Consider the following 18361-nt stretch of genomic DNA (forward strand, 5'->3'; position numbering starts at 1 on the left):
CCCCCCCCGAGTTAGCTAACTGTGGAATACCCAATTTCTATGCAGTAGTCAACTGGAGATAAATATAATTTGAAACTTTGTGACAGTGTTGCCATTTCTTCTGTGTAGGAAATCATTTCACTTGTTTAGCAGATAAAATTACTCTGCTGACACATTTTTTCATGCTGACAAATATGTTGTGTGTATGGGTAATCTGTAACATTGAATTTGGGAATATGGGAGTGGGGCTGAAAGTCTGGTAGGGAAGCTGGTGTATCGACCCAAGAAATCCGTTTGAACATATTGGAGGGAGAGTCTAGTCCAGTCTGCTTAATTGCCAACAAGCTTTTCAGAACACCCTTCAATCTTGGACGTGGCACCATGTTATCTCTGAGAAAAGAATGTAAGTTGAATTAAATATAAATTGAATATAAATGTGAATTGAATACTTTCTGGTCATGAAACTGGCTTGTATAGAGTTAATAGTAACTCTGCATTGTATTGTACTGTGTTACTAAACTCTTTTGGGTTTGTTGATATTTTGTATAGAAAACCAAAACTTTCAGTTATTAAAAGCAGAAGTAATTTAGCAGGAATTCTATTAGTGTAAGTTTCTATTTTATCTATTTGCTTTATACTAGAAGAAAGGTGCCCAGGAATTTCCCATCTGTGTGTCAATGAACTATTCTCTAATCTTTGTGAATTATTTGGATTTGGATTTAACATCTATAAAAACTTCCTTTTATTATTATTTAAGAATGATTGGTGAGGTGTATGAAGGGAAAAGGGTACATTTTGATTCAATTCCTTGCAGAGGTCACCCCCTTGCCCCAGTCTTGCATACCATGAGGTGCAAGACAGGAATTGGCAACCCACAGTATTTGCACAAAAGGCAGCGAGCCCACAAACCTTGGCATGTAGCAGGGTTGGGAGCTGGAACCACAACATCTGGAGGCAGGTATCTGTGGGAGGCAGTGTCTCCTGCCTTCGCACTTGCCTTCTGTGAGAGCCAGTGTCGGTCAGCACGGCTGCGTTCTCAGCTGGCATGGCACCCCTGAAAGATTGCTGACTTCTGGCATTAAGAAACATCTAATTAGCTGTGCATTTTTTTTTATCGCTTACAACATGAAATCTGAAAATTTTCAAACTATTAAAATTCCTAGATGTCCTTTTTTTTTTTTCTTGTTGAATTTCCACATTTGTGTTAGACTGTGCCTGGGTAGTAACCAGATCTGAAAGTGTGTGAAATAAGCACAAACAATGCTGAAACAAATGGAAACCAAGCACATGTTCTAGTCTAAACAATCCACGTATTTATTTGGGGAATATTTTTCTTTTGTTTCTCCTCCCTGTTCCCCTTTGACTATAAATTGTCTTGTGTGTTTGTTTTTTTTTCATGCAAGTCTTACACGTGATAGTGAAATATTTGCCTGAAACTAACCCAACTGATATATAAAAAGTAGGGAAGGGAGAACGATCACAGAAGACGCAAAAGGCGTATTTTCTGCATCTCTGCTGCTTGGGGCAGTAGCAGCAAAGCACGTAAGCCAGGTACTTGCTAGTAGCCCTAGCATTATTTTCTTGGCTATGACAAATGTTCAACTAGTTATTTTTTCCCCCTAATCAGACTGCTCAAGCTTACGTGGGGCTTATCATCCAAGAACAGTCTTAGACCATTTATAAAGATGTCAGCCAGCCAGAATGTGTCCTAACTACCATTTCAGATATTTAGTGGACAGAAAACAAAGAAAAATACGAAGTTGGAGAGAGGAAAGGCAGATCTGCAAAGAGATTGGAACAGGGGGTTTGAGAAGGTGGTGTGATTTTTTTATTAATTTTGTTTTTTCTTACAAGTTGGCCAGCTGTGTATGGCTGGAACCCCTTTCAAACTGGAAAACAGACTTGATGATGTAACCAAAAATTCTTAAGCTGTATTTGTGGTGGAGGATGACTGAGGTGGTGATTGATGGAGCTAAGTAAAGCTGCTGCTTCAAAATCTCTTGTGTCCTGTTGACCTACAGCAGCTGTGCTAGAATTGCTGGCCTTTTGTAGAGACTTCATTGCAGCTCCTCTCTAGAGTGTCCTGATGGGTTTTCCTCTACTTTCCAGGACTATCCTGGAAACTGAATAATATATTAAAAATTTAGATCCACTGAGCAATAAAGACACCAGCCTGGGTAGCTTAGGAGTGTGATTTGTGTGCTATTTTCATAGACTGCAACAAATGAAGAAGCAGTGATTTTTGGCTCCTGAAAGGCTTAGGAGTGTGTCTCATTTCTTAAATTGGTAACACAACCATTAGGAAGAAAAAAAAAACAACAAACCAGAAGTGGTAAGATTAATAATTTTTACTAAAAATGAGGAAATCACCCCAGGATTGTTCAGCTGCATGCTACCATGACCTGCTGCTTGTAAGGATGGAGTAAGCAAAACACAAGTCTTTCACCAGCACCCAGATTAGCAGCCCACCTAGTCTGCAGGCTGCTAGTCAGTATTAATGTAGCCTGCTGAGCTTTTGGAGCATGTGTGATTTGGGCTGCTGAAAGCACCATCCACTGAGCCCACCTGTATTTGTGTCAGTATGGTTTAGAGCCCTTACTCAAGCTGAGCAATCTTGAGTTGGCGTGTGGGAGAGCAGGATTATTCTGAGGTTTGGTGCATTCAGCAGTGTTTTTGTGCAAGTTTGCTGTTGTTTGAGCCTTAATGCTGGACTCCTTGATTAAAGAAACAGACTCATCTTACGGCAAGCAGGAACCTAGGGATACCTTGGTGGTGGGATGTCAGAAAGTTAGAGAAATAGTTTTGTAGTTCCCTTAAAGGGAGCATTAGCTGTGTGGACAAAGGAGCTAATCTCGTTACCATAGTATCACATGCAGCAAGTGTTGTGTTGCTGCAGAGGTGTTTGAGCTTGTATCTTGTGTGCTCAGGTTTGTCAGTGCAGATCCAACCCACAGCAGCCAGTCCTGGGCCAAGGTCTCGGTATGGTCTGGGTCTCACCACTGTGCTGCCATAGCAGGTGAGCTCAGTTGCAAGATCAAGCAGTGTTGTGGCATGTTTGAAAACACCCCAAATGTCCTCTTGAATAATATGTGGTAAGCAGACTAAAGCTGTATGTCTGGCACTTGCCTAAAATGAAGAGCAATGATAAGCAACTGAAACACAGTATTTTTTTTTTCTTGTTGCCTTAACGATTCTTCCTGACTCTGTGTGTGTGCTTCTTCCTCACTCCATTACAGCATGAAGTTGGGCAGGTTAGTTGAAACCACCAATGGCTTGCAGTAAAATGGAGGAGGAACTCCCCAGCCAGGTTCCTTGCTTGGCCATTGCCACCTTCCAGCTGAGCCTGATCTGGGAGTGGTGCTGAACTGTGAGCATTAAACTGTGGCCCATGATTTCCTTCAGCTGCAAGCTGTATAGTGTTGTCTAAACTTGTGCTGACTGCTTGAAGCATCTCTAAAAGATGTTCTGAGAACAGAGAACCAGGAATTGTGGACTGTACAACAGGGTGAGTTCCTACTCTCAGTTCATCCAATCCTGGGCTTTTTTGCACTCAGTGAAGGATAGAAAAGGATTGTTTTTCTGCTTTTTGCAAGCCTCAATAGCCTTCCATGGATTTTCAGGAGGTTAATAGACTTAAATGTGATGTATACCTGAAGTATGCTAACAAACATACATACAAATGATGAAAGTCAAAGGGCTATTAATTTTTTACACACTAGTAGAGAGGAACTGGTGCGATGTGAAAAGAAAACTACTAGATGAGTGCAAGAGGCATGCAACAGTGCCATGTTAGCCAGCTCCTTCTGGCTGCCAAGGAAATACAGAGCCCTCTGAGTGTTTTAGCAAAACCAGCAGAAGCTCCGGAAGACATTTGTGGCTCTTAACTCTTCTAATATGGGAAACTTACTTTAATGTTTGTGACACTGAAAGAATACGTTTCAATGCTGAGTTGAGTGTACATTTGTGTTGGAGATGGCCCAAAGCTAGAAAACTGCTTCTATAGCACACCTTTGGTCTTGTGTTGTAGTTTCTCCTTGAAGAAAGAGAGAGAAATCAGGAGGAAAAGGACAGGTTGAGTAATTTGGACTTGGGTTCAGTTTCCAGACCTTTCAGAACCTCTGTTGATGGGTTGGTGCTTGAATAAAATTGAATACCCTTGATTTTCTTACAAACTACAACTGCAGGAGCAGGAAGTGATTCCTTCCTCTTTTCTTTACTGATCACAGCCACATGTTCATCCTGGCAGAGTTGTGCCTTGGCCTGGCTGTGCTCGCTTGCCTTGTCCTGCTGCTGCAGAGCCTGCGCAGAATGCCAGATGCACTCACTGATAACTTATCCTTTTCTCCGTGTGTTCATCTGCTGGGCTGGGAGTGAAATACAGAAAGTTTTTGCCCTGAATGAACATTGTTGTTAAGGCTGCTTGCATCAGGCCTGCCCAAGCTTTGGCAATAAAGGCTAGCCCTCTTCCAAATAACTGACATAGTTTTCTAAGCCAAAATAAATGCTCTGGGTGTCGATACTTGCTTTCTTCCTTTCTTTTCTACCAGCTTTATTAAAAACAAATTGCTTTTTAAAGAAAGCACAACACAAGAAAAACACAGAGATCATCCCTCCAGTTTGTGTTGCTTTCTCATCCTCCCCAGCAGAGGAAAGAGGCTGGATTCCTCTTACCAGCCCAGCACTCGCAGAAGGTAGCTCTGGAGCAGCCTGGCAGGAGAAGGTAGTGCCTTGCTGTCGGCAGATGGTGCCCTCATCGGGACTAAGAAATGAGAAGTACTTTCCAGAGAATATTTGGCACTGTGGCAGCCTTGTCTGGAATCAGTTAGGAAGAGGACAAGGTCCTCAGTTGGTGTCTCCTTGCAATGTCAACTTTAGCCCATTGGAAACATCCCAGCTCGTATTCAGAGATGGTTCTGTCCCCAGAACACTCTTTGTTATGATATCACTATTGGCTTTCGTCTACAAATTACTGTACAACTTAAATGTCAGTATTCAAAACTTGAAGTGCACAGGGTTTGTTCAGCCAGAAGTACAAATGAAATTTAGTTTGGGCTCCTGGCAAGACTTGCTTTCACATTTATCAAACTGACATTCAAACCAAAGAAGTAAAAATACAGCTAAAAAATCAGGTGCTATTGAATGCCTGGAGAAACCATGACAGGAGTGTTGCTTTTCTTTCTCTCCTATAATCAAATTTATCTACACTTCTGAACAAACATCTGCATGAAGTATTTAGTGGTTCGTTCTTTTTTCCCTTGGATCTGGTTTTGCATCTTAAACAAGCTGATAGCTCAGCCAGCTTAGACAGGGTTTTTGTGGCTGTGTGAAAACTCTTTAATGCTCAGGGTATCTGGGATGTCCAAATGCAGGCTGCAAAGCCTTGGTAGGCACCCCAGGTGTGTAAGTGTGGCCAAACAGAAAAGGTTCCAGCTTCTAAATTGTTGTCTTGTCCAGTAAAGCCATTTCTTGGCTTCAGTCTTTCTTGACTTTTAATATGGGGCAGTAACTCAATTCCTGCAAATAGTAGGACTTGCTCAGGGTATATATGCCAAAGTGCTCTTTCTTTTCCAAATTCTCATCTTGTAGCCCAACAGAATGAAAAAATTTTCCATGCTTTTACCATCTGTCACATGAAAACATTTTTTTTAAGCAACTATTGATATCTTAGCTGAAAATACTGGTTTTCGGAAGCTTTTTATCCCTCTGAATGGGATCATCTACCTTTCTTTTTCATTGTTTTAGCCTCTTCTACCTGATATTTTTAAATGCTCAATATTGACTTCACCTTCAGTGTCATGGTGTCGGGATCTGCTCTGTCGGCCATTCCTGTTCCAGCTTGTATTGTTGCTGTTCTGCTTAGCACTTATAAAGCTCAGGATGCCTCAGGTGGGCAGGTGTTTCCACATGTAGCTCTGTAGGAGAGGTCCATCTTTCATCTCAGCTGGTAAAGGGATTCCTTGGTCCTAAGTCATGTTTTTTCCCCCATGCCAATTTAAGATGTCAAAGGAGGAATATTTCTGATATCCTGTGTCATACCCTCATGTTCCCACTTGGCCAGGAAAGGTCTTTGAGAATGAGAAGTCAGAGGATATAGACAATTACCTGCATGTCCTCTCCTATCTATTACCTGAAGATGGAGCCCTGTTTACAGACAAAGTCCGCAAGTGACCTCTCGTGGGAGAAAGGAAAGGGAAGAAATGATACAACAGAACAACAACATCTATTCAGATGGGGAAAAAAAACCCCAAACTCTCCAAGTAACTAGAAGGTGGAAGCAGGGCAACATTTCAAGTTGTGGGATTTTTCCTTATCCAAAATGAAAGTTCTTTTAGTTTTGGGTTATTGCCACGAACCAAAGAAGCAAGGCAGGGCAATATTTTTTTTTTTCCCCAGACATATTTGAAACTTTGAGAAGGCAGCTTCTGATCATCTTCAAGGTCCTAAAAAATGAATGGGGAAGGGGAGGCAAATGTAGCCCATGTAGCTTAAGGCAGAAATTGCTGCTAGCCCTGCTTCAAAAGAAGTATTTTGTTAAAAACAACAATCCTGATAAAGGAAAGGACATCGGAGTAAATACCATAAATAATACCATATTTTGTCCTCAAGTTGGTGCTCATGTTCTCAGAAGTGGGAGCCATGGTTTATGCCTGTAAGGATGGCAAAATGTACTCTGTTCGCCTCCTTCTTTGTCTTTTGCTGCTGAAGATATCTTCTTTCAGGTTGAAACATCCCATACTTAGTTGCTGCCAAAAGTGAAATTTTAATTTTCATGAAAAGATTAAGGTGTTTTAAGCATGAGAAGAGTAAAAATAAATATTACCTCTCTACTAAAGCTGATATAATAAAATGAGGTGTGTGTGGTTTTGAGTGTACAGCTAAAACAACTAAATTACAAAAACTGAACATTAGCTGTGATTGCAGAGCAGTGCTTATCTTTATCCTTGATGGACTTGGTTTGGGTTTCTCTACTTTTGTTTAGAGTTCAGGGGGAGCTGGAGTAGCAACGTGTTGCATGTGGCACTTCAAACTAGTCACCTTGCCAAGGTGGAACCTGAAATAACAAGAATTGCCTTTGCAGAGTGAGGCAAATAGGAAGGAAGAGCCATCATGGAAAAATGCAGATTTGTTACAATTCTATTGATTAGGGGTTTGTCAGCTTTAACTAGATAATTACATGGAAAGTTTCTCTGGTTCAGTGTGTCATTTTGAACAGGAAAGGAGAGAAGTAGGATAGGATAAAACGCCAGACCTGGTAGGTCCATCAACACACTGGATGGCTGATACACTTCAGGCTGTGGAGAAAACGGTTTGTGGGAGAATTGCAACTTTCAGGTCTTCTGATGGATATTCTTGGTTTCATGAATAAACTTCCACATACTTTTAGCTGTCATGGCTCCAAATTAGGTAGAGGAGGGACGTTATACAGATGAGTGACTTCCAGCAGAAACATGTGGTATACCTTTAAGAATCAGCCTTCGTTTTGAGCTCTGGTTCTGGGCTTGAGATGCTGCCAGCTGTGCCAGTGCTTTCACTGGAAGAGAAATAAACTATAATAGGTAGTGGAGATTGTGTCTGTAAAATTGGATATCCTGGTGTTGCTTGATCTATGAGGCTGTGAATAAACCATCTAGCTTTCCATGCTATGCAGTAGAAGCAATGAGACATTTGGATGCTAGTGTACATATACAGTAAGGAAACTGTAAGTATTTTTCTGCTCACTGTCACTAGTGAAAACAGAGCCTGTAGCACTTCTGCTGCCCTGGTTCTGTGCTGCTGCCTGGAAACCTGAAGAAGAGGAGGCAGTCCAAGCGACGTCAGCCTGGATCTGGGATTGCCCTGGCTCCAGCGGTTCTGCAGAACGTGACACAATTACTCACAGGGAGACCTGGGTTACTGTTAACAGGAGTGCAAATGTGTTGGCAAAAGAGAGAGGATTGCTAGGCAACTACATGTGCCTTCTGCTTAGTTGTGGAGTATTTAATCTGCCCTCCTTGCTAGTTCTTGCCTTTCTCTGTTATTACCTTTTTTATTCATTGCCTGTTGCAAAGTAATGCTATGTAATAAATAGGAAAATGAGATCTTCCTCTGCAGAGTTTATGCTCTGCTACACAGGACAGGTGGAGCATGAATTAAAATGTACTCTGTAGGCAGTGATCAACATGCATGGCAAAGATCTCATTGGCATGCTGGGGTCTTGTTGGATTTTTGTATTTTCACTGTGTTGCTGCTGGTGATGCTCTGCTGTTAGCTAAGAAGGTTAAGACTTGATTTTGTAAATATACATATTTTAGGAAGCAACCTTGTTTACGAAAGAGTAAAGCTAGCCTCTGGAGAAGATATCTTAAACTATTGCTTTTGTGCTTTCAAGATTTCTCACTTGTAAATCACTCTTCTGAACTAGGATGCAATAGATCTTTTATAGCAGTTGTCTGGTCATATTTCCAGCTCACATGTAAAATGCTGCTATGTTGCTTTGCATGGAGAGCAGCACAGATGTTCCTATGCTGCATGGCTGGCTGGCTGGCTGAGCAGCCCCCAGGGGAAGATCCTTAAATCAGTGGAAGCACAGACCAGGACAAGAGGGTATCTGGGACCATGGCCTACTGCCCTGTGTAGATGGGGTTGTCAGCCCTGCCAATGTTTCTAAATCCAAGTAGAACTGAACACATATAAGTTTGCGTACAGTTTTGTTAGATGTCTGGCATAATATTCCAGGCTTGCAGCTGCACAGAATTTGGTAGCTGTATTTTCCTTACATATTGTATTAATATAAACTATGTCAATTGTGCTTTGAGGCTGATGAAAGTTGAAGTTCAGGGGTACTTTGATTTGAATATAGGTAATTTTCTTATGCCTGCAGAACTAGGTTACAAACAGATTGATCACAGTTTCATCAGGTGAAGCTTATGGGGTGACATGAAAACCAGAGCATCAAAATCTTTCAAACAATTAAAACTGAAGAAGAGAAAATAATTGCTTTTCTGTCTACTAATGCTTTGAATGGCAGTAATATAATGACACAAGACATCATGTTTTTATGTTAGGTATGACATGAACCTTATCCATGTAACATAGTAGCAGCCAGAAATGTATCCACCTGAGTATTTAACACATTACAGTAAAGTGTCTTGCAGACCTTTCATATATGTGATATGTTTTGCTATGGTTATTATGTTTTCCAGTGTATTTGAAAAGGATCCCAATGGAGTTGATTCCGCTGCGAGTTCCAGCCACCGGACTAGAAATCTTCTGGAGTTCTCAGCTAGCCAGGAGTCCAGCACAGCACAGAAAATACCTGGGGACATCATTCCTGAGAAGAGTAATAGGTGAGATGAAAACCTTTGACTTGTTCTAAGTGGCAGAGGGCAATGGTGCTTTTAGACCTCACTGTCCTTGCATTTGCTAACCTTTTTGGCTAGTGTCATTGCTGCTCTTATAGAGCAACTGAGTTTGCAAACACAGTGTTTTGAAAGCTGATCTCTTTTTTTATTATTATTTAACAAAGTTTACCAGGTTGCTTTTCAAATGAATATGATGTTTTATCTCCGAGATTACCCAATATGTAGAGCTTCAGAAGTGTACACATGGCTATGCTATATAGTGTTAGGGACAGTGTGGTGGAAGAGAGCATACAAAAAAGTGTATGTCATGGAGATTTTCATGACCTCCTTCAGTTCTTCATCTGTCTTTTTTCCCTGATCTTTATTTTAGCTTGCATAGTTATGGTATGTGTCATATTATCTATCTCTTCTTACTTTTCAAGCTGGAGTACTTATTTTCTCAGTTGCTCAAGAGAAGACTGGGGAAGTTCATGATTAAGAACATACTCTGAACTTAGCACTGTACCTTCTTTAGAAACCTCTGAGTCCATCCTTATGCTTACCCGTTACTTAATTATATAGTTGCTTTCAAGCTTCCTAGATCTCTAGCATTCGGTGCATAAATGAAGATATAATTGTCTCCAGACTGAAGTCTGGCTAATCCAGCTCATGTTTTGCCCTTACAAGATTTATCCTATCAGATTGTCCCTTTCCAGTAGAGTGTTTTGGCAGGTTGAACAAAGCCAGGCACAGATGTGCAGAAAGCCCTAGTGTATTTTGCCATGCAGAAAGAAGGCAATAAATCAAGAGCATTTTAAGGCTGTAGCCACGGTGAGGGCTTTGTGTCCTATGTGACATGTTTCGGACCATGACTTACGTGACGCAGTAGTAGAGTGGTTCTCTTAGGAGATTATGCTAGTGCCTATACCTCCTCCTTTTCTTTCACTCTTTCACCTTGTTTTTTGGTAAGCTGTGGGCTCTTTGCTGCATATTCTCCTTTATGAGTTCTAGATGCAGTAAACAGAAGAAGCAGACATGAAGATGGAGAGAAAGCTGGGAAAGGGAGGGGGAATGTGAATAAGGCTTTCATAAGCTTTTATACCTGATCTTTCAGAAAGAATTTGAGATTTAGGAGCTACAAGTCTCTGTCAAAACCAGGAGGACTAAGGCTGTTATATTGATACCCTATCAAAAAAGGAACTTATAGTACATATTTGGTGATAGCAGTTAACCCCTCAGGAGGTACAGGTAACCAGGAGAAAGGAATATTGGTCTTTGCTTTGTTGCTGAGAATGCTGTGGATTTTTGTATTGAAATACATGCTCTTTCTCACTTTTTTTATCAAAGCCAAGCTAGCTTCCGGAGACTGTTAGAGATGTAAATCCCCTCCACTCAGTGGTAATATAGTTTGTGGCTGCTCCATTGTCATATAGCTCACAGTCTTTACATCTGCATGGTTTTAGTGACTAATAAATTTAGTATTTATGTAGCAAATCTTACGTGGCTCTGGAATGAAAGAGAAAGTTGTCTCTGCAGAGATCTCATAGTTTACATATTATGAGGAATATTTTACAGGCTACATTTTCTTTCAATGTCTGGCCTGCTTGGGAAGAGATCCAACATCTGCTAATGCTCAACTGTCTGTTGAGTGCTATCAGACCCCTTTGGGGAACTGACTGAGACCATTGGATGTTTGATAGAAATTGTTATTCACCTGTTTCAAAGGTCCCATAGGAGCAGCTGTAACCTTTGTGGGTTTGCTGATGATAGTGCTTATTCTCTGGATTTGGTCAAAGGTTCATGAAAAACTATTTTAAGGGATTTCCTGTTTTCTTTTTCTTTTTTTCCCAGGTATGATCATTCTGTATCTGATAACAAAGCACTGATGATAGTCTCAGAAGAACCACTGTTATATATTTCACCACCACCACCTCCCTGTCAGCCCCTGATCAACCGGACAGAGTCGCTCAGGTGAGCAAACAACCTTTTCTGAGCATTTAAGCTTTTATTAGGAGTTTAGATATAAATTGTGTGTGGAGTGAACGCTACTGGACAGTCAGCTCTGGATTATGTTATTGTCTGTTCATAGTGTTCATTCAGCATGTGACCAGTGCCTCTGTAAGTGTGTGCACTGTCCAGCATCTACTACCATAGAGACAGGAGATTGATCTGGACCTTTGTCATCTTTTGATGTTTTCAGTAACAATTTTCACTCAGTTTTCACACTGGTCATTTAGCAATAACCAAATAACAATTATTTGATTGCCTGGAGGTTTTTCATGACTCGAAAGAGAAATCACTTCATATGTAGAAATGTTCATAATATGGAAATCAAGTCCAGCTAAAAGCCTGTTCCATCTGAAGTACATAAAAGGTGGTATCCTACTCTTCAGCTTCTGATACAAACATACTTAACCTGACATTGCAGATGTGCTTTATTCACTGTTAGAAAACACCTAGCTCACTTTTTCCAAAGATATGAGTGCCTCACTAGCCTTACCTCCATTCTGCTTTGTCCATTCTTTCTCTCAAATTCATCTGCCATATTTTAGCCTTCTTAACGAGTATTTTGTCTTGGACTGATCAACTTCTGATTTTAAATTTCAGTAGTCTTTCCAGTAATTTCAGAATTACTGTTCATTGGGCAAAAGAAAGTACTGTATCTGCTTTATATTGAAACATCCATGTTCCCAGTAATTTATAGCTATTTCCTTATGAATTCCCTCATAAATTTAATCTTGCAATTATATTTTCTTACACTGATATTAAAAATAAGTTATCATAAGGTAAAAGAGTAGTAATCTGCAGTGTCTTTATAGTGGCTAGTTAAACTGTTTTCTAAAATGAAAAAAATTCTGCCTCTATTCTTTGAAACATCTGTTAATGCTGTGGGTTTTTCTAGGCTCAATCATGAACTTCGAGGATGGGTTCATAGACATGAAGTGGAACGAACAAGATCTAGAAGGTTGTCAAATAACCAACAGCAGAAAGCACGGGTTATGCAGGTAGGCAGGCTTATACTGGTGTGTCAACAGAATGACAAGATAATTTCAGACAACACAACAAAATATTCTCTCTTACTTGTCTGTGCTTGTCATTATAGACAAAAGTAGCAATGGTGCCTGTAATTAGGGTACCCAACACTTCCCATTTTAAATTGCTGGGTTTGGCTGATTATTATGTTGTCAAAGTTCTTCTATTCCTGCTCTTGGATTCAGGCTAAAGGTTTTCAATTTTTTTAGCAGTCATCAAAATATGTTCATTGTTTTCTAAAATGACTTTTATGAATTCTCTGTAAGGCTGTGTAAGGATAATGATAAACAGTTGATTAATGGAGAGAAATACAACCTACAGCACATTCGTCTGGCTCATGGTTAAGGGGCACAGCTGATTGGTTTTGTTGAAATATTTCTATTTAATTTTTTCAGATTTTTGCTAGAGGGATATGTTTTTGGTAAGACTACATAATTATGAGATTTGTGCTCATATTTCCCATTTTTTAAAATCCCTGTCATCTACATGGCATACCAATAATGAGGATGAAATTAAGACCATGAATTTTCAGTGTTTCATTTGATTAAGGCTAGTAACAGCCTTAAAAGGAATGGCACTTAACAATTTGGGCAATACCACATTTTTTTAGAGAAAAATTATTGAATACTAAACTTCAGATTCTTCTCACTGGTGTCCAAAGGGGAATGGTAGAACATTTAAGCAGGGCAAGGTCAGTGCTTCTAGTGTTTCAAATGCCAGAAGTGTGTTGTGGGTAGTCTGTTTTGGCAGTGGTATAAAGTGGAGGTGACCTTGTAAGAATTCTGCAAATCTGACATCACTGATAGCAAATTTTGCACTTGGATGACACAATATGTGCAATTACTGTGTATGGTGCCAGCCTCCCTTCTTTGACTCTGAATGTGTGACTTCAAACTTGGCTGTATTAAAACACTTGCTGCTTTTGTGTTTCCAGCTTGATTGCTGGCCATTTCAGTTATTCGTGTTTCACCAATGGGAAAACATACATTTATTGTTCAGGGCACCGATTAACCTCTGTACCCCCTTTGTATATTTACTCCCTGCTACAGATGTGCATCGTGTTTTATGTAGTGCCAAATCAAGGAAATGCTTGTTGTTTTCGCTTTGTGTCATCTTTCTCTTTTCCCCCTTTTTCAGAGCTCCCTCAGTGAGAAGGCAGATTCCCAGCTAATGGCCATGCCTTACACAGACACCAGCCTCAGGTAAGGCAAAACAACTGCTTTGTTACTGCTTTCTAGTTAATAATCTAGTTTTTACCAACAGCTGATAGAAAATGCCAGTTTTCACCTTGTTGTCAGGATTCTTAAGTCAGGTGCTAGCTACATATTGGGTTAATTTCTGTCCCTTAGCAAATAACTGCTTTTGATGATTCAGACTACATTTAAAGAAACCCCTGTATCACAGCTCTGCTCTTCTGGGATCTTTTTACTAATGAGTCCTCAGAAAACCTTTACTTCACTCTGCAGAGTCCCTTCCTAAAGAGATTTGAATCTTTAGGGAATAAAAAAAGGGGGATTGTCTTGGGAATATCTGGAGGAACATCAGTAGTTCATAAGAAGGTTTCAAAGAGTCTGGTAGGAGAAAGGTTTCTCTGTCTTCAAGAGTTGAGCCATTGTAGCTATTACCAAATTATTTTGACAACGTATCATTACATCTTATTTGCATGGTTTGTCTTCATCTCCTGATTTTCCCTGATGATTAGAACATAATAACCCAGAGTTTCCTGATTCCCCCTGCCCCCGCCCCATGCCATATACCTATCCTGTCCCTCTTCCTTGGGGACAGGAAGAACTGGAAAGAAAAGCTTAAGGAAACAAAAGTTCTCTCTCCTGAATTTGCTGTGACAGTGTTTAAAAGGTTCTCTGCTTTGAAGTGACAAAGAGGAGTAAGCAGAATGGAGTATAAAGTGGACTTTTTGTTGAGAAGAACACCTGAAATGTTGCCACTGAAAGTAAGACAGCTATGGCCCTTCCGTTTGCATTGCTGCTTTTAAAGCAGGATCAGCCTGGGAGAAAATAGCAAGCTGCAGGCAAATGTAACGGGAACTAGGCTGCCAAAATTTGATATGTCTTGACTAGTAAGAAAAAAAGAAAAAGGTTTTTTAGTTCTACCAGGAGATGGAGGATGTCTGTTTTAACTGAAAACTGGACAGAGAAGCCTCGTGGCATAAGGCATTATAATATACATGCCTGCATTACTCTTAAAAAAAAAAAATCTGGCTTATTAGAAACAGTCTGCAACATCATGCAGCTCTGTATGGAATAATCTGCTGTGCTCAGAAGGAAGTAAGATTTTTTTTTTTTTTTTGGATGAACAGGACCAGTGAGTCATGGCAGCTGTGTGCTTTGACTGTCCTGGAACTGCTAAGAACATAGAACAGACTTCAGTTTCTCCCAGAGCCATGAGCTGTTAGATGCTCCATGAAATCATAGAATCACAGGGTAGTTTAGGTTGTAAAGGACCTCTGGAGCTCTCTAGTCCAACCTCCTACTCAAAGTAGGCTTAACTTCAGGTTTACTCTCTGTCAGAAAAGCCTGTCTCCATCTCCTTTTGTTAACCTCCATTAGGAAGCTGAGGATTGCAATGAGAGCCCCCTCAGCCTCCTCTTCTCCAGGCTGAACAAGCCCAGTTCCGTCTGTCTCCTGTCTCTCCTTCTACACCCTGTACTCCAGGCCCTGACTGTAATGCAACCCAGTATGCAATTGCCCCCAAGATGCCCTACTGGCTTGTGTTCAGCTTACCTGCCAGCACCCCAGGTGCTTTCTTCAGTGCTTGTGCCTCATTGATTGGGAAGACAGGAAAGATGCTGTTTATTCAGTTTTTGTCATTGATGCTACTCCTGAGGCACTGCCTATGGAGAACTGTTAATGAACTAGCATTGTCTCTGCAAATGTGTAAAACCAAAAACTAAACCCCTTTTAGGTTTCCCGATACGTAATGTAAATGTTTGTAGATGGCCCTGAAGCTTTTACTAATGATTCAAATGCCTTTTTGTGGAGTATACAGTCAAGGCTTTTAATTTTTAATACTAGTGCTATGACTGGAAATTGAGTGACCGTTACGTTCTAGAACACCCTTGTTAGTGACCTGAGTCCATGAACAGGAGGACATTAGAAGGATCCAGATTCACCTCTGTAGCACTGATGATACCAAGATTGTCATGTTGGTCCTGAATTCCAAAAGAAAATTGATCAATTGAAAAGTATTGCAGTGAAGTCAAAGCAGAGGAAAAAGGTCAAAATCAAGATGATTTCAAAGAAAACCATTAAACACCCACTAGCCCCCACCCCAGCTCTCTTCAGTCTTTTTAGCTTTCTTCAGAGGTAATTTTGATGAGAGTTTCTACAAGTGTGTATTTAGGGCTCCAGATATCAAACTGGGACTTTCCAATGATTTTCGTTTCTAAATTTTGCCCTATTAAAATTGTGGTTCTTGGTGCATAATGCACTGAGTCCACAACCTTACTCCTTCTTAAAACAATCATAAGTGCAACATCGTAGTGCTTTGTGATGCATAAGAGTGCCCTTTGAACTTTTAATACACACAATTTAATATGATGCTTTATTGTAATATGGTAACGTATGACTAAAACAAGTGGTAGCTTTGCACCTGTTTTCAGATCTTAAATTCCTCCCTTCCTTTCATGGAGGAGTCCATAGTGGGTACTCTTAAATGCCCAAAGGTAAGTATGGTGTAATACCAGGGGATTACTGGTATCACTTGGAATTTGGGACTTGTGATAGACTTGTTCCACGGACCCAGGACAGCTTTGTAAAGGCCCAGTGGTTTCCAAGTGCTTTGGAACAACTTTCTCCCGTGGCTGGATTTAGAATTATAAAAGGCTGCTTTTTAGGTCTAGCTGTATCTTCTTGAGTGTGGGCGAGCAAACGGATCTGTGGGACCTGTTTCAGTTTTCAGGATGTGTTTTACTGAGCAATGTGTGGGCGTGATGCCTTTTATCCCAGTAAAACTTCAATGCTGAATCTCAGGGGTGGTTTGGTGGGCCTACATGTTTTTATGAATAAGTAATCAAGCTCACATTAGCTCCAATCTTTGTTTCCTGTGTGTGAAGGATGTGATCTGATTCCTCACTTGCAGAGTTCTGCTAAAGAGGATATATAGGGTAGAGCTGCCTGCTCTTGATCCCACAGGACTTACACCCCCAATCTTGTTAAAGGGCAACTGGCTTGGCAGCTACAGTCCTTTGGTTGCAACAGGACTATATTAGCAGTAAGAGAGGAGATAATGATGGTCTACTATTACTGCTGCTCCAGAAAATCACTTGATGATAGATTTATGCCTTGTTTTGGGTGCATACTTATGTATATTTTAGAAACATACCAAAATAATCTAAGTCAGCCACCATAGTTTAAAATCTGGGTCAGCAGAAGATAGTTTGGGAGGGATAGCCTGATCAGTGTTTTTGCCACAAATACTGCAAACAGACACTATGCTATTAAAGTGGGAAAGAATTAAAATGACTGGTTGAAGGTCCAGCTAATGGTTTGTGTAAGTACAGCTTTCCAGTTTGATTAAATATGTTATTTTTGAATGGGATTAGGGCAAGTATACATGATAGCAATATGTGCTGGGAATTTCTCACCTTTCCAAGATAAACAGTGGATAAGTACTGTGATTGTACAACTTGCCAGAGTTTTTGCTTAGAATAGTTTAGACGGAGTGTCTTTTCCTCATGTCTGATATATGTAAGATGAGAATTGTGAAAAAGACGAGCCAGAATTATGTGAATATCTTATTTTTATTCCACTGTCTAAATTGAAAATCAAGAGCGAATCTTTGAGTTGACCAAAGAGATTAAAAAAAAGAAAAAAGGTGAGAGAGAGAGAAGGTGGGGTTGTCACTTGACAGTAAGTGAAAAGCTCTGTTTATGCCTAACTCTTTGCACTTCTTTCAATTTGAGTGGTTTGGATCCTTAGCAGTAAAAAAATTTAAAGAATTATTAAATGTTTTGATTTTTTTATTTCAGAATGACATTTCATTCTAAAATTTGCTAAAATCTATTTCCAGAAGTCATCACAATTTTTCAGACACTTCAGGTTGACTTGAAACTTTTTTTTTTTTCTGTTGAGCTAGCAACAGGTTTTTTTGCCAGCCTCAAAAGCATGAATAAAATCAAGCCTGGAAAAGTTTCCTGCAGCAAGACCTTTAAAGCACCTTGAACTTTCAAAAAATACCCAGTAGTTTCACTGTCTTCACTTGTGTTTAATGTTCCTCATACTTCTCTCAATGGATGAAGAGCTGCTGTTCTTTTGAAAAGCAGATCTTTAAAGTCATTGTCTCACTGAAGTTAACTTTCTTGTCTAAAATAATTACATTCCCCCCTTCTTTATTTCAGCAGGAACTCAGGGAATGAGCTGCAAGTGTATTACGCCTCTCCAAGGAGCTATCAAGATTTTTTTGAAGCTATTCGCAGAAGGGAAGATACATTCTACGTGGTGTCATTTCGCAGAGTAAGTGTAGTACTTGTTCAATACTGGCCTTTTATGTGTATCCATAAGACTGTTTCTAACACTGAATGTCTTTCCTTGTAATACAAAAGATGACCTAGTCAAGGTTGAAGCTAAATTTGTTTCTTCATAAGTGATGCTTCTGTATATCCTGTACAGTAATATGGCCAGACCATGGTCTTTGCAAAATATGCCCGTCACAGTTAGGAATGGAAAGAGAGCTTTGCAGAAAACATTGTAGAGCCACGGCAAGACAGCACAAAATTGCATGAACCCTGAGGTTAAACACGCATGGTAGAAGTCCAATAATAGGAATAATTAACTGGATATTTATTTAGTAGGTGTATAAACTTTTTGTGCTTCTGGGTATAGGAATAACTGTACCCTGTGCACAAATTATTTCTGCAAGCTTAACATAATATTATTTCTGTCTTCCCCTAAAACACTTGCATTTGCAGTTTTATGTGTCATATGTTGCAGCTGTACAGGACCGTGTGCCATGGCACAGTTTTTCTGTTGTTTTGTGACTTGTAAGTCGAGACATGAGAAATTCTGCTGTCT

The 18361-nt window shown here is 40.1% G+C and overlaps 1 protein-coding gene across 3 annotated transcripts in view; it reads left to right on the forward strand.

Annotated features, from left to right (window-relative positions):
• ATF6 (activating transcription factor 6) overlaps window positions 1–18361 on the forward strand; it is an 82607-nt gene that overhangs the window by 15118 nt on the left and 49128 nt on the right. For all 3 annotated transcript variants that reach the window (XR_775234.1, XR_775236.1, XM_010580975.1), the window contains exons 10-14: window positions 9162–9305; window positions 11151–11270; window positions 12202–12304; window positions 13470–13534; window positions 17689–17803. Coding sequence is in view for 1 of the 3 variants with exons in the window: in XM_010580975.1 (XP_010579277.1) it covers window positions 9162–9305; window positions 11151–11270; window positions 12202–12304; window positions 13470–13534; window positions 17689–17803 (547 nt within the window). In the remaining 2 variants the exon portion in view is untranslated. The remainder of the gene's footprint in view (window positions 1–9161; window positions 9306–11150; window positions 11271–12201; window positions 12305–13469; window positions 13535–17688; window positions 17804–18361) is intronic.

The sequence above is a fragment of the Haliaeetus leucocephalus genome, unplaced genomic scaffold (assembly GCF_000737465.1).
Source record: "Haliaeetus leucocephalus isolate CR32 unplaced genomic scaffold, Haliaeetus_leucocephalus-4.0 Scaffold76, whole genome shotgun sequence".
Taxonomy (NCBI): domain Eukaryota; kingdom Metazoa; phylum Chordata; class Aves; order Accipitriformes; family Accipitridae; genus Haliaeetus; species Haliaeetus leucocephalus.